Source organism: Charadrius vociferus, unplaced genomic scaffold (genome assembly GCF_000708025.1).
Source record: "Charadrius vociferus isolate BGI_N301 unplaced genomic scaffold, ASM70802v2 scaffold272, whole genome shotgun sequence".
Taxonomy (NCBI): Eukaryota; Metazoa; Chordata; class Aves; order Charadriiformes; family Charadriidae; genus Charadrius; species Charadrius vociferus.
The window spans coordinates 1,798,117-1,814,613 of NW_009647421.1; the positions used below are offsets into that span (position 1 = coordinate 1,798,117).

At 36.3% G+C, this 16,497-nt stretch overlaps 1 protein-coding gene across 1 annotated transcript in view; it reads left to right on the top strand.

Annotated features, from left to right (window-relative positions):
* The first annotated feature begins 1,068 nt into the window (after window positions 1–1,068).
* Window positions 1,069–16,497, top strand: part of FER (fer (fps/fes related) tyrosine kinase) — a 164,170-nt gene continuing 148,741 nt past the window's right edge. Inside the window, exons 1-4 of the mRNA XM_009880479.1 lie at window positions 1,069–1,180; window positions 5,444–5,702; window positions 9,892–10,065; window positions 13,488–13,587. Coding sequence (XP_009878781.1) covers window positions 5,496–5,702; window positions 9,892–10,065; window positions 13,488–13,587 — 481 coding nt within the window. The 5' untranslated portion in view covers window positions 1,069–1,180; window positions 5,444–5,495. The remainder of the gene's footprint in view (window positions 1,181–5,443; window positions 5,703–9,891; window positions 10,066–13,487; window positions 13,588–16,497) is intronic.

Here is a 16,497-nt window from a genome sequence, read left to right on the forward strand (position 1 = left end):
TATTTATATTAGGCAGCACTTTGTCAGAAAGTCACTAAGTAACCACAAAGGAATACTAAATAATTTCTGCTTGAATATGAACTAAAACTCTCCTTTCGTAAGATTTTTATAAATGTGTCCACTGTTAGTGCTTTTTTTTAAAAATAATGGAGATCTGCAAAATAGTTCTCTTTTCTTTACCTTTGCACACTGTATCTGTTTTTCAGTTTTGCTTAATGTGTCTTTTCTCACAAGGGTGTTGCTAAACCAGTATTGAATGTCTCATCTGAAGATTTAACTTCAGATGAGACATCGTGGTATAAGATTGTGAGGGAACATGTAACTTTGATCCAGATGTGCCTTATACAGTGTACCTTGCACTTGTAAGCTATATGCAAAGTCCGTTTCTTACTATTTTTTGTATTTTATATGGTTTTTTCTTAATATAAAAGCTCAAAGAACCAACCTTCTGCTGCAGTTTGCATCAGCTAGATTGCAGTCCAGAGTTACAGCTTGAAATTTTAGTGCTGCAATTGTCTTAACTTTCTAACCTCTCACTATTCTAGATATTGGAGTAACTAGAGCCATACAAGAAATTTCTGTGTCTCGATTGGTCCCTTTCTCATGTTGCCACTTTTTTTCTTACAGTATAGTGAAAATACCTCTAATAAGTTTGTCTTTCATACCATGAATTTTGGTCTTCCATGCTTTCGTTTTCCTTATTAATGAGCTTACTTTTTGTTTTATCAAGGGCAAAGTTCAGAAACAAATGAAATTATTGCATTTTCTAGCTACAATACACTGTGCCATAAGAAATTCCAAGAACCTAAACATGATGTCTTCGGTTACATGTGTAGATACAAAATTGTTTCTTCCCTCAAAATAGTGTATATGAAGTGATAGCATACTACTAACTACTTGCCGTCATTTGAGAAGTCTGCTTTTTTGGTTTTTTTTGAACTCTGTCTCTTTTAAAAAAAGAATCTTCTGGTAATAATCTGAAAATGCACAGTAACTTACCTAAGTTTAAGTTTTGCAATGTATTTTAAAATGCTGAAATAATAATACAAAAATTTGATCTGTTTTTCTTTCATAGAGTCCCCAGAAAATAAAAGTATATTTCAGAAAGTGAAAATCAGAAGTAGCTGCTGACTTAAAGAGAAGTGTACTAAGGATCATTTCTGGAAGAAAATTTTTTAAGGTATGTATGTGAGCCATGTTTTGCAGAAAAACCTTCCTGAAAATAAGCTGCCTGTTTTGCCTTGAGTGGACTCATATTTCAGACCAGTTTTTTGACTATGAAAACTACTTTCTTCACAGTTGTTGCTGGAATCCAGGATGACTACTAATGCTGGAATATTGGCTTTATTTGCTGGGGGGAGTTTTACAGTATTGAAGGATTATGTGACTGTCATTGAAGCTTCTCACTGTCATGCTGACATAATTTAACATTGCTTTGTTTAGAATCAGACTGCACCGCTGTGGTGATGGTGGTTGAGACAAGTCATAAACTGTCTTCAGTAACTATGCTTAAATTTAGAACTGTTCAAGGTCTGGTTGCTCATTCACAGCATATTATTGACAGTGTTACTTCTTGTCAGTGATTAGTTTGTTATTTTAGGAGTGACTCTAAAAAGAAAGTCAGTCTTACTTTCTTGGAATTGGCTCTGAGACATATTTTAACTGTTAAAGCTTACCAAATATTGACTGGCTTATTTGCATATCCAGTAATTTTTATAGTTACACACATATATATGTATCACATTTCAAAATAAAAACAATAAACTAGCTGAAAGTCATTTGTCCTATTTGATGATACTGGGATTTTATTACTTTTACAAAGCATGCTAGAATTCAGTTTGAGACTTCACTGGCATGTTAAATTATGCAAGCATTGTTCATCTGTGGAAAAAGAAATAAAGCTCCTGAGTATCTGCCAGAAGTACGAATGATTTCTTTGCACTAAGAGTAAGCAATTCCTGAGTTTTTTTTCTGTATGAATTTAGCATATCATGTTTTCATTGTCATCAGTTCTTCATCTAGCTACTTTAAAACGTGATGTCATCTCTGTTTTTTTTCCTTTAAGATAAAATCGTCTCACACGTTTTTCGAGAAAGACCTTTTTTCCCAGAGTTTGTCTCACACTATATTTTCATCTTTTCGACATTGGTGCAGAAAGTATGTTTTTGTATCAAGCTCCCCATGTCTCCTACAGGTTCCACAATAAATCTTCTCTGGGTTTAGATTTTGTTGCCCTACTTAATTTTGCCAGTAGTCTGTGGTTGTAAAATCTGGGTGGGAATCTGTCTTTGTTTTACATGTTCAGTGTGAGCATTGTAATATTGTATGGTAAAGCCAAAAAATGGGACAGTTAGTATTTCTCCCATAATCCAATAGCTGTGAACATGGGGAAGCACAAGGAGCATCACACCACAAATAGCAGCCCAGCTTGATCGCTGTCCTTAAACAGCATCTCCTGGTGCCGTGATTGGAGACAGAGTGCTGATCTAAATGGATCATTGTGCCCAGGTGGTCATTGTAGGTCCCTTCCAACTGAAAAACTCTGTTTATTGGGCTGACCCTACAGGGCAGCTGTCAACGCATATGTGTCCCCTAAGCAGGGAGATACCAAACTTAGAAAAATACCTGTCTGTATTGGTGCCAGGTATTGTGTCTTTGAACATTGGCTTTTTGAAATACACTTGTGCTTTTTAAGAGTGTTTGAAATACAGATTGCATAGAACATGTCTATTCATGTGTTCAGTAATTCTTACAGTTTTCACTTCAAGTAAGTGACTGTGTGATCTCTACTGGTTTTAGTTGTTTATAAGTGTTAAAAAGCGTTAAACGAGTTGAAAAATTAAAAGTGTTGGTTTTTAGCTTATTGACGGTTAAGTGGCCTAGTTCTTGGGTATTTGTTCACTAGTTCTTTACCTCTGCAATATTGGAGCATTTGAGTTTTGCTAGATGTCTTGATTGAACTTTTTCTTAATTTATAAGGAAGACATATGGAGGCTGGCTTACACAGTTGGGAATCTTCAGCTCTGAGACTTTATGCTTGTTAGACTTACCAAATCAGAATTTTATCACTTTTGCAAAATGAGTATTTGCTGTGCTGCTTCTGTCACCATGAATGGAATAATTTAGAACAATGACCAGAGTCCAGTATGTGTACAATTTTTGTCTGTGTACCCAGGCATCCAGTAGTGTAATTGGAAAAAATCTAATTACTACTTTGCAAAGGGAGCCTTAGCAGGCTGGAGTGAGAAGTTGTTGGATCTTCTGTTGTGTTGATTTTTGTAATCTTATGGCTCCACAGTGAGCTAGTAGAAGCAGACTGAAATATCATATGCTGAGACTATTTCCTCCCTCCCTTGCCTTCCTGCCTCTCAATAAAAGACAGAGGTTAGAGTAAAAGCAAGCAAGTCAGCACTTTACTCATAGCACAAGGCTGGACTTCATCTTGAGATTCAGTTCCCACCTCTTCTGGATCTGGAATGCAAGACAATAAAGATACTACTTTTTCTCATAGCTGATGTGGTAGGATATTTATGTAATGTGCTAAAACGTGCTAAAATTAGCTTGGTCACAAAAGTGGATATAAGTCTAAAGCTTGTTGAAAAATCACAAGTGCAGCTGCAGTGATGTTAATAAGTACGTGCTTTAAGATATTTTTTTTCTTTTGCTTATCTTACTAAAATATTAGTGGTTTTGCAAGACTGTTCTTAAAATTTAACAGTGAAAATATTATCATGAACACAACTAGTAATGACATAATCCATCCTTTATAAATACAGCCAGTGTGAATTATTTACTGTTTCTCTTTATGACTGAGCTCCTACCCATCAGCAAGAATTCAGACAAAAATATATAGCTTCAAATTAAAGAGCATATGAAATCTTGTGATACATTGAAAGTTACTCATGCAGCCTTGACTTGACTTGTCTGTATTGTGTAGATGCATAGTAACACGGCACTATTCTTATTTTCTTTATAGGTTCTTTGCTTCATTCATTACATAGCAGGGTTTGTGTTCTGAGAATAAACACGTAGTGGATGAGGCTTGTTTCTGTAACTTACTGGAAGAGCTAATGGAGGCAGGGAACTGCAGAAAGAGAGGGGTGATCCTGGGAGTCATGTTACTTTGGAAATTGCTCTATGTTCTGATTTGCAACGCCTTCTGCTAAAAAAGCCAGGCACTCTGAAAAGTCTCTTTTTAAGTCTTGTACATACCAGTATTAGCTGGCACAATGTTGTCATCAGTTTATGTGTCTCAGTTCTTGGTGTAAAATGAGGTTATTAGTCCTGCTTTGCCCCGTGGGCTGTTAGGAAGATAAATCTGTTACTGTTTTTTTAAAACACTCTGTTAATTTAAGTAACAGTTTAAACTGTATGAAGAAATTGGTACTTCTGTGTTCAAAAGAGCTAAGACTTGGCTGGAGTGTAGGAACTAGTGAATAAGCAGTACACAGGCTGTTTCTGCACTGCAGTCCGGAGTTATAATTGCATTTTATATAGGTTTATCTTACCTGGTTGAAGCTGATTAGTATAGGAACAGGTTTTTTGGTGTATAAACAGAGAAGAGGGTTCACCCCACACTACAAAACGTATGCCAGTCTGTGGAAATTACTTATATCTGTGGGTCCAGGTCTTCCAGGATGTGGCTGCATGTTTATTAGTATCAGATGCAGGTGTGTTAGAGCTAGCTCAAACAGCTGTCTTTGACTTGCAGTGTGTTGTAGGGTTTCATAAGGCAGCATTTCTTATCTGTTTGTCAAATGATGTCCATTTGGTACAGTAAAACTGGACTGCCATAGGGGAAGATTGTGTCAACTTATGGACTCTGCCCTATTGTGTGTCCCAGGGGAGCAATGGACGGTTGCATATGAACCTGGTTTGGGATATTTTCTGATTGTTGGGAGGTTGAACCTGCAAGTTTAATGGCCTGCTAACACAGTGTTTAGGAGCAAACTAACTTATAACTAATTATCCATTTTGCACAGATGCAGTGTCTGAGAGCTGGTGTTTTATTTGGATTTTTCTGTGCTTCTGGGACAGTAAACATCAGAAACAAATGTTTCAGGTCACCAGGAGTGGAACAGTGTAGTTGGCATCTCTTGTGTGGAGATACTGTCAGCTATACTTATTTGATGAATATGTGGGTAGGTCTTTAGTATCTGTCTTAGATGTTTTTATGGTTCCTTCACAACTCCACTTTAAGTTAGGGGGATACGTTTTGCAGATGGAAACTGGAGGACAGCTCTGGGCCTGAGATCTTTTCCAGTCATAGATGTTTTTTTGAAACAGTGCTCTAACCCTCCTTTCGATTTATTTTGAGGAGATATATGTATGTGGTTTATCTTACGGTTAAGTTATTTCAGGGTTTAGACATTACTAATCGCTCTTTTTCACAATAGAAGTTTTTGTTTTGATGCGTCTCTCATGAATCTTGTTTTGCTTTCAGATGTGGTGAAGAACCTGTATTTTCCCCTGTGCAGTATATAGTGCCTTAAAAAATGGGGTTTGGAGGTGACCTGAAGTATTCTCATGATGCTTTATTAAAACTGCAAGACTGGGAACTACGACTGCTGGAAACAGTGAAGAAATTTATGGTAATGCGAGTAAAAAGTGATAAGGAGTATGCCTCTACTTTACAAAATCTTTGTAATCAAGTAGATAAAGAGAGCACTTGTCAATTGGATTATATCAGCAATGTGTCCAAGGTAAGACTGAAGTATTTTGAATTTGGAATATCCTTGGAAATAACAGTGCTGGATTTATTTTTGTTTGATTTAGTTTGAGTTGGATTCCTGTTTATTCAGCTTCTTGAGAGTTAAGGTTGCCGAAGTATTTAAAATGGGCTCCTTTTAGTTCCTCAGTGCAATATGCAGGAATTGAGCTCCAGTCTTGCTTTGAAAGTAATAATTGAACTAGAATCAATCCTGAATTCTGAAATCCAGTATTTTATGTTCCTGGTTTGAGCTTGCTACTTTGTTTAAGTGTTTTGAAAATAAAGTATGTTATAGTAAGCTTTTCTTTTAAGACAGTTAAATAGGAACTATTGTTTATATTATATACAATTTGTGACAGAAATAGAAAAATGCCAGGAAACTGAGGCAAAGCCTAGCATTCCAGCTGTTATTCGTGCTGCAGCATGTGCTGTAAAAACAAAATGTTAATTCAGGATGTTTCTCATAATTGTGAAGTTATTTTGTATCCCATTTAAAATAACTGTGCTGAGTTTTTATAAAGGTAAGGCTGTCCTTCCCCCAAATTATTAATTTTCGGATTCAGAGCAAGTCCAGTCAAGGTACTGATGAAGCAAACCTCCCTATTTCACCTGTTTGTAAGCTTCACTCCTGACTTGGATTCCTTCCTGACTAGAGAAAACTATCCGTTTTAGTGGCTTATTCAGTTCTTGGCCCTTCTGCTGTAACAGTAGTTACACAGTCCCTTCAGTCTGGCATGAATCCTGATCTCCTCTCTGCTGGAAAACAGCCTTTTTGGGTCAAGCTAAATTTTAGACAAAGTGGTTTTTATGTACTGGCTTATGGGGTGGTTGCTTGAATACTAGCTATGGCATAGCATTAGGAACGTGACTGCTCCTTGTGCAGCATTCTGGATTTATACTGGATTAAAGTGGCAGTGTGTGTGACTTGAAAGCTGTGCTGCTATAGCTAGTCTGCTTCAGCTGCCCCAGAAGTAGTACTGCACAGTGTTCGTCTATAACAAATTCTGTTGTTGCTTCCCTCCCCCACGATAATTCTTGTCTTGTAAATTGCCATACTACCTTTTTTTTTCATCTGTGTGTTTTTGTGTTGTATTTGAAATGTTTTTCACCCAGCTATGTTTCTTACACACAGTTTGTTACAGACTTTGCTATTTAAATTGTGATGATTTTGATGAATAAACATAAAAGCATTGTCATTAGCTTAAGGTTGGCAGAAGTCAGGTATTTTCTTCAAGCTTTCTACTGTTGGATCTCAAAGTTTTGTATAAAATTACTGGTGATATGACTAATAATTCTTGCTATTGCTGCCCCTCGAGAATTGCTCTAATGTGCTAGGTAAACAGTCTTGCAATTCTTTTAGGTGATTTAGAGCAGATTAAGGCTAGAACAGTAAAGGAGCAATTACATCAGAATATTTAGCATTATAGGTATAAGCAACCCTTAATCTTCAGGTAGTAAGCTAGGACAGTTCATGTTGGTGACATGGGCACTTCCTGTGAGCAAATAAATTTTAAAAAGGCGAAGATCTGACTTAAGCCATGTTCTCTTTGGATTGAAGAGAGGCACGTGTGTCACACTGTGAAATCTTGTTTTAGACAGAGGTACTCAAGTTGTTCTTTCAGGATTATTTTTGTTCCCTTTTTCTTTATTTGTTCTCTTAAGGAGGTTCCATTTTTCTCTCAAGCCCTGTCCCTGATCTCTACTTCTTTATATAAAAGCAAAAATATTTAGATGCTTATGACAGATCTGTTGTATGGGCTTGCTGTGAAATTTCACTGTCACCTTGGATTTTAAGGTTGTGTAGTGACACATTGTCTTATTGGTTTTGGCAGTTAAAATGGCTGAATTATTGATTACTTTACTCACCTCATTCTAATTGACTTTACTATTTCATGATACTTTTTCTCTCTTCCTGACATTTTATGGAATTGAAATATGAGGCAAATATTATGGGACATAAATCTAGTATCTTACATCTCCTAAGATTTGAAATACCTGTATATTAAATTTTTGGTATTATGCAGCGTCAAAACCAAATACCAAGCTGTCTAATCCTTTATGGGTTTGGTGGTAGTTTTTGTTTGTTTGTTTGTTGTTTTTTTTTTTAAGTGTACAGCAAGAGTGAGGACTTTGAGAGAAATGGTGTTTGGGAAAATCTGTCCTGTTTTTTTTTTTTTTTTTTTTTATGCAGAGGCAGCAAACTTGCTGGAAGGCATAGTGGCAGCAACTGCTAATGCTAGAAAAGCAGTATTTTTAAGTGCTTCCCAACAGCTCTTTTGTGTGCATAGATGTCTAAAAAATACTGTTAAACCAAACAATATAATATTTTATTGCTTTTGATGGATTGTGGTTATCTTCTGTGAAAGGAAATGCTTTGCCTTTTCTGCTGTCCCCACCCAGCTGCTTTTCTGTCCCATATAAATCTCAATTTTTGAAGCCTTTTCTCAAGTATAGCTTTTCACTTTAGCTTTTCCATTTTAACATAATAAAATTTAATTGTACAAAACACAGAAATCATGTCTAACTGATATTTTCTCAGTATGGAAAGAAGGATGTAAAGAACAGCAAAATGTGCAAATTTTTTTTTTTAAATGGAAAGGGAAGTTTTTGCTATGTTTCTGGCTTATTCAGGTTCATTTGGTGAATTGTAAGCTAAATATTTCTTTGGAGTACTTGTCCTGTTGAAAAATGCTTTTGCTGTGATTTTCAGGATTGATTGAAACAGTACTTGTCTCATCAGTAATAAATCAGCCTTAAAGAAAATTGAGAACTCTGACTACATTTTCACCTCTGAGAGTGCTCTTATACTCTTCTATAACCACAAGACCCACTCCTCTCAGACAGATGTTTAATGATGTTTTTATCCTATGCAACTTTGCAATATGGCTTCTGATGTCATTTGGAAAGTGTTCTGTAATGGAGAGGTGAACCAGTTTTCAGCCATAGCTGGGGAGCTTTAGGCCTTGACCTTTTACAACACCACTCTTTAAGTTGTCTTGGATAGCTCTGTGCCAGTCGGTGGGATGTTTATGAGCTAAAGGAAATGTTAAAGATGGTTTAATATATAAAGGAGTTAATTGTCTTTTGTTTCCTTCACTGGAATCCAGTTTGCATTGCAGCATTGTCATGTAGAGATGGAAGTGTTATGTACATATGTTTATTTATGAGATGTGAGGAAACCCCAAAGCTACCAAAGAAATTAATTTTCTAAGTTTAGATGATCTAAGGTGGATTTCTGTCTTTAGTAAGAGTAAGATAAATGCCAGCAAAAAAAGCATACTAGGTGCCTTCTAAACCTGATAATTGTACAGCACGTAGCCATTCTGGAATTTTAGATAAAGCATAACATTAAATGTCAGGGAGTTATCTCTAAGGAATCTAATACTGTTCCCATCAACAAAGCATGACAGGGATCTTTAGGGTAACAAATGCTTTTATTTGAATTGAACGTTAATTTTGCGTTTGTATCTGCGGTGCGTTGGAAGTCTCTCTGTTCACCTTACAGTTCTTAATCAAAATTCAAAGCCACACACAGACATTAAGCTGTCCTGAATGACTGACAGAATGGCCAAGGAAGTTATTAAAGTAAGGCTACAGAAAGATGCTGGGTTACTGCGACAGAGGGGATCTGCTTGTCTTAACCTGTTAGCACCTTATGCTGTGATACTGGTGGCCAGACTCTGATGATCTCAGTTATGTGAAGCAGCTGATGAATGGTATCCTCTTAAGCAGTAACTGCTCAAATGCGTGTTACTGTGACGTATTTAGACAAGGGCAGAGAAGTCAGCTTAAACAGAGTAACCATGGCTGGGAAACAGGAGAACAAAGGACACAGGAACGTTCTTGTAAGGGGTGTTGGGGATGTATTCCAAAAAAGGCTGTGAAACATTAATTGGTGTTCAGAAGTAGTAGGGCAGTGCTGAAGGGTGAACATACAATATGGTATTTTTGTCCATGGTGCTTTTTTATAATTTTATGAGAAAGTCTGAGGCATGATTTTGCTGTAGCAGGAAGAACTTTATTTTAGAAGATCTCAAGTGCATTTGGGTAAGTTTAAAATTCTTTTTTTACTGAATTGTTTTAAACGGTGATGCATCTTTTCCCACAATTCATGTTCACTGTTTGGTTATTTATAACCCAGAATAAGTAAGTGCTTTTCTGTTCTGACTTTTTTTTTTTAGTCTTGGTTGCTGGTGGTACAACAAACAGAACAGCTGAGCAAAATAATGAAGACACATGCAGAGGATCTTAATTCTGGGCCTTTGCATAGGCTTACAATGATGATCAAAGATAAGCAGCAAGTTAAGAAGAGTTACGTAGGTGTTCATCAACAAATTGAAGCAGAGATGTACAAGGTATTTTATTCAATTGTGCTTTATTATAGTTTTGTGTGTTTGAAAAGTAATATATTGAGAGTGGATTTTTTTAGTTCCTCTGTTTTTGTATGCACTATGTTAAAAGGAGTGATTTGTGATACGTAGAATACCTAGTTTAAATTTTAGTTATTTCCTCCACATTTTTTTCCCCTGGTAGCTGACAAGGCAGAGATGGAAGACTTTGTTCTATGTAGATTTCTATGGACAGACAGCACTGGAAATGCTCTTGTTCCAGTAGAGGATGATTCTCTGTGACACTCCTCTGTTTCATCTCTCTTCCTGTTCTCATTCCACTCTAGACATCCCTGGGACCAGGGCACTGAAAACTTTCGTTAATGAATGCTCATGACAGTCCAGACTGTTTTGGGTGGGGACAGGATTCTAGTCCCTATTCTAAAATATAAATGAAGTCTAAACCAAACATTAATGCCACAGATGGAGCTCTCCAGGGCCTTTTCTATTACATGTCAGTTGTCTTGATTATGTTGAAAGCACTGTATCTAGTCAGTAAAGCTGACAGAAATCACAGTTTCATTCAGGTGCTCTGGGGGAAGTTTAATGGCAAATGTCAAAAAAAAAAAGACTGATAGTCTGAAAGGTATACTGAGAGAAGGAAAAGCAGTGTTTCTTCTTTCTTACAGCAGAGAATCTGAGATTTGGAGTAGTGTAATTAAAATGTAACAACTGAGTAGTACAGTACAAACATCATGGACTGATGAGTAAAAGATTCTTGGGCCGGTTATGAGAAGAACTAGGACTAAACGTATATGAAGTTAAATATATTGGCTCTAATAGGACTGCTTCCATAATAAACTAGGATCTTGGCATCTTCCCCAGGAATTGACTATGGGAAGTACATCCTTTTTGATGCATGGTCAGTAGGCTGTTTTATCTGATAAAATTTCCACGCCAAATAGTTACTCACACCACTTATGGATTGGTGCATCTGAAAATAGTTAGGATGGAAGAAGAGGAAAAACTGGTAGAATATGTTAGAAATAATAGAGGTTAAATATGTAGCGAATTGGAGAAATGCATAAAGAAAGAAAGAAATGTAAGAAAGAGAGGCTAGATGAAAGAAGACTGCTGGAGGCTCAGGTATACTTTTAAAAGAGACTGTGCAAAATGTGGTTTTTTTTTTTTCTGTTAATAACTTAATTCTAATAAAATCTGTACTAAAACTGTCTGTTAAAATAAGTCTTTTTTAAAAAAATATAGTGCATATTAAGCACACCCCGAATGATTAATTACAAAACATACTGATTTTAATTAATTATGGGTTGCAAATGTTTTGCATCCTGATGAATAAGCTTGCATTGTTGTTTGTTTGGTTTTATTTTTTCCCCCTTCCTGATTTTCCTAAGAAGCATTTGAATAGCATTCTGGTTACATGTCATATGTTCTTTCATTGTTAGTTGACGTTGTTTGTTCAAAGGTTTTGTGTCACTGGAGCACTTACAGAATGGTTCCCAGAAATTCAAAATACTTTTTATGTTCTATTGTATTATTTCTGCTTTTGTTACACACAGAAGCAAAGTACTTATTATTTTGCAGGACATTATCCAAACCTTGTGAAGATCAGTGTCTGTGCAGTTTATGTCTTCAGGGTACGCTGGCAAAAAAAATGTGTTTTCCTTTAGGTGAAATGCATATCTATCATCCCTTCTTATTCTGGACACCTCTATGATGAGGAACCTTTTTAATAAAATTCTTAAGGACAGTGAAATACCATGTCTTTTATGCAAATGTAGTAAAACTTGTATCTTGTAGATTTATTCCAATTCCCATTAAGATATGTGATATTTTTTCTTTCTTCGTGAAATTTGAGGAAAAAAAGTAGAGTACTGTGCTAGTTAGGTGGGCAAGACTTTTTGATATAAAAACTGTTTTTAAGATAATCCTTGACCATCTTAGTTCCTTAAATGTTTTTGGGGGGCAGAGGTGCTTTTGGGTTTGGTTTTGTCTGTTGGAAGAATACAGATTAAGAATCAGTAAAATATATTTTGCAATTATTACAAAGGTTTCTTAATACTAGTGTCCTACCTTTTATTTTCTACTTCTCTGCCAGAGAAGCAGTTCCTTGTTATTTGTGCGTTAATTGTGTTCACTGCTTCCTAATTTCATCTTTTTGTCCATTTCTTCTGGTGTCTTTATAATGCAAGTTAGTCATAAAGTTATTTTTTCCTGTATCACCTCTATTAGTCTATAGTAACAATAGTTGTGAATATAATTCACAGTTTGTAGTAATATGAGATGAGAATATGGGATTGATGTGGAGAAAAATTCCTGCCTTTCAATTAAATCTTTGCACAGTTGGCCTAGAAATAGAAACTGTGGATAGCACCTTGTTGGCTCTTTGAGGAGAAGTTTCCAGATGTTGTTCTTGAGGGTGAAAGTAGTTGTATCTGGGCCTTGCCTCATGTAAAAAGGAAGAATTGTTAACGCCAGCCGCATTCTTGCCAGCTGCAAGAAGAACAGTTTTTTCTGTAGAACAAACTTCCTTTTCAACAGATTCAGTGGGGGTAGCACTTCCACTAAATTAATTTCTCCTTCCTTACAATTTCCCATTGCGGGTGTATTTTTCTTTTTTTCGGAGTTTTTACTTTTCTATATGTGCTGCCTTTTTTGGAATTGTAGTGGCTGGTTTGTTATTAGCTTTTTTTTGCAAGTTCATGATTTGTGATTATTTTTGAAAACTGTGCTGATTTTGTCATGCAGTGAATGAAAGCTGGGGATAGAAGGGACAACTTTATTTTAATTTTTTGACCAAAAATGTCATGTTCAGTAGAGCTGCTTCTGCTGTAAAAGCGATTCTTCACTGCTGTGTTCCACTGTAGGGTTGTGGGGGTTTTCTTCTTTGTTTTTTTTCTGAGTTTTTTTTTTTGGTTGGTTTCTTTTTCTTTTTAGACATTTAAGTCTTACCGCACATAGATTGATTCTTGCAGTTGCTGTTTCTAAGCTGTTTGTATGAACTGTAATATTTAGATATTATTCTATCTTGCTTTATTTTTTTTTTAGGTGCTAAAGGATTTCCTCCTTATGCATAGAACTATTTCAGCTAGTATGATTTATTAAGCATCTTTTTGGTACTTTTTTTCCCCCTTATCATTGAAATAGAATAGTGTTTATGATTAGCTGGATTTCCTAAACATATTTTTCATCACACTGATGTGGATGGGGATCTCTGTTTCAGGCCTCTTACTGCGTTCCATGCATTTATTGATTTTGATTTTGTTACCCCATGTAATATCCTATTAAGATTATCTCAAGTCAGCGGAAAGTGGTAACATCCCTGTTTTGGAAAATAAATCCTGTTAATTCTCTTTCACCAATGCTATGAGGTTTTTTATATATTGAGGATAAGTATTTTTAATGCTTTTTATATTTCTGTTTTCTTAAAGGTCACAAAGACAGAACTAGAGAAACTAAAATCTAGCTATAGACAACTAATAAAAGAAGTAAATTCTGCCAAAGAAAAGTATAAAGAAGCTGTGGCTAAAGGTATGACTGAATTGTGTTAATTTCATCTATTTATTGGTGCCTTTTTCAAACCTGCTAAAACTCTTACATTGAAACAGGGTAATGTTTTTATTTTGAGCAAGTCGATTACAATATAAAAGCTTATTTAGTATCTTAAGTAAGACAGGATAATTGTCATTATGTGTACTTGGTAGTACTCTTTTTAAAAATTGTAAAATAAAGCATAGCCCTTCTGATATAAATGGCAGTCTTTAAGTTATTCTATTATTCCTTCAGTGGATGTATTTGAAATGTAAAATTGCTCAAATTAACTGTTAATAGTGGTAAGTGAGTTGCAGCTCCGTCTCACATTGTAGCTGCAGCCTGCTTGCATCCTGTGACCTATTATGGTTGCTGCGGTGTCATCAGCATCAATTCTTTACAGTGTAAGGGATCTGGCCTTTGTCAACCTTAAGCAAAAGAGGAGAAGAATTCATTTACATGCTGAGATATGTTAAAGATTTTTCCGGAATGATGTCTCAAACTGCATGGATTTTTATTCCTGTTGAATTGTGCTAGTGGTTAGGTAAAGGAGAGCCTTGATTCTATTATGTGTTGAAGTGTCTTGTTAATAATTATTCTTACGTGCCTTTCTGAGATTTTAATTTCTTTCTTTAGAGAAAATTAGTGGGATGGCAGTATATGAATATAATTCCAAGATCCATCTTCAAGTTTTCGTATGTCTGCCTAAAATGACAGTTATTGTGCTTGGTTCTGTTGTACTATAATTCACAGTGCAATATAGTAGCTATCGGTGCTGAGAGAAAGATTGTTTCTTTCCAAACTTCTCTAAAACTTGGAGTGGTAGCCAGTATGTAAATATAATGACAGAACAGCATGGGCTAAGCGAAGTTATACTTAGCACTGTTTTGCTTCAGGTTGGTTTTTGTTTTTTTTTTTTTTCTTCCTTTTACTGCTGTTCATATTCACTTAAAAATGTAAATATGCATTCAGTTAGTAATTTTGTCTAGTTCTCTAGCTGTTTTCCACATATAACTTTAATTTGGTTACTTGGTTTATCCTCAAGTAACTACTTGACATGGGAACATATAGTGTGTAACATGGGAAATACAGTGCTATGATCTTAGTGTGTACTTTTTATCCCATCTTCCTATTATAGCTCTGATCATTCTCCATTCCTGAACACCAAACTTTCCCATGGAAATCAAAGAGTGTTTTGGCTGTCAGCAGCTGTGATGTTTTGAAGTGGTTCTGATTCACTGAATTAGTATTTCTTTAGATAGACAGCAAACACAAGCTGTTTTTAAGACACTTATTGCTCCTGTGGTTTTCCTTGACCGTTATGTGCTATTAGGAAATACAACTTTTGTTAATACACAAACTCGTTCAGTGTTTCAGTATTTGAAGAATTATTGCAAACAAGGGAAGGAACAGTATCTACCAGAACAGTGGGAGGGCATAACCAAGTATGAGAAATAAGCTGAAAGACATTGTGTTAAACAAAAAAAATTAAGATCTTTAGATACCAGGTCTTGCAAGAAATGTGTTAGAAGAAGCAGTCCGGGTCCACTTCTGTAAAATGCTGATCTCAACAGGCTCTGTTACTCCGGCAAAACAAGTCTCCATCACAGTCCCTGGCCCCACCTTTCTGGAACTGAAGGGGACAACTACTCCTTAGGCCATTCTACTTGGTCTTTGCTCCTGGGCTTGTGCAGTAGTTGTACAAGCTGGTCAACATGGAAAGAATGCAAGTCACACAAAGGAATGACTTAGAAATTTCTTTGTTTTGTAAGTGTAGTGATTTTGAAATGTAGCGCCTTTTTTGTTTTGTTTCAGAATAGCAAAGCCATCTTCTAGTGAGAGAATAAGTTTACTAGAGTCGCTAGTGAAAGAGTTACAAGCGATTCTCTAATTTGGGAAGAGACTGGTTTCTCTGTTTTCTGGTTGAGTTGTTTAAAGTGATACTAAATTCTAGGCTAAACACACACAGTAGAGGATTTTAACTGAAAAGAGTAAAGCCTAGAAAAGTTACAAGCAGTGGAAAGCCATCTTCTGCAGTAGTAGTAATTTTTATGTTTTCCTACAGTCACAAAGTATTCTCAGGTAAAATTGAATTACTGTGTGTCGTACTTTCCAACAGCTAACAGGACAGTCATTTTTGAATCAACATGTTGATGCCCTAATGCATGGTTACAGCTGTTTCCACTTTTTGCTGAAAGCACCAAGAGAACCTGTGGAAAAAGTAATAAGAATAAGGATTACGCACTGAATAATGATACTGGTTAGTTACAGGTTTTGTGGGACAGTGGCTGGTGGGAATTTTTGGATTTTTTTTTTTTTCTTTCTTTCTGAAGGATGTGGGAGCTTCGTTATGAAGGCTTTGTGCTCTCCAGATCTGGAGAAAGATGAAAGTCCCTGAGATGCTGGCTCAGAATCTGTTCTGGGGAACGCTCCACTAGAACCGCTTCTGCTTGGGCATCATGGAAGCAGTGGGACAGTTGTGTTGCAGAGGGTGCGCCACTGAACCTTGTCTGCTGCTTGGTCTTCAGGCTGGATTGCACTGCCCTGTTGTGGCTGTCAGTGTCTGCATGCTGTCTCAATCAGAAGTGACTGATTTGTCTTGTTTGTTCTAGGCCTTAACCTCATTTGGTTGTGTGTTGCTTCTCCTTTCTGGACCAGTGATTGCATCACAAATGCAGCCTGGTTGATTGTTCTTGGGCATAGAGACCCCAGGTGTCAGGGAGTCTCGTTGGTGTTACTCACTTGATTGATAGTTTTTTTTTCTTTTTTTTTTTCAGTCCTTAATTCTTACGTGTTTATTTTCAATGAATGGTGAGAGAAAGCAAGGTGAGAGGGGATGAAGTCAGCAAGCTGAGCTAGTCCAGTGCCTCTCTAATGAGCTATACTTCAGCAACTGGGACTAAGGACAGA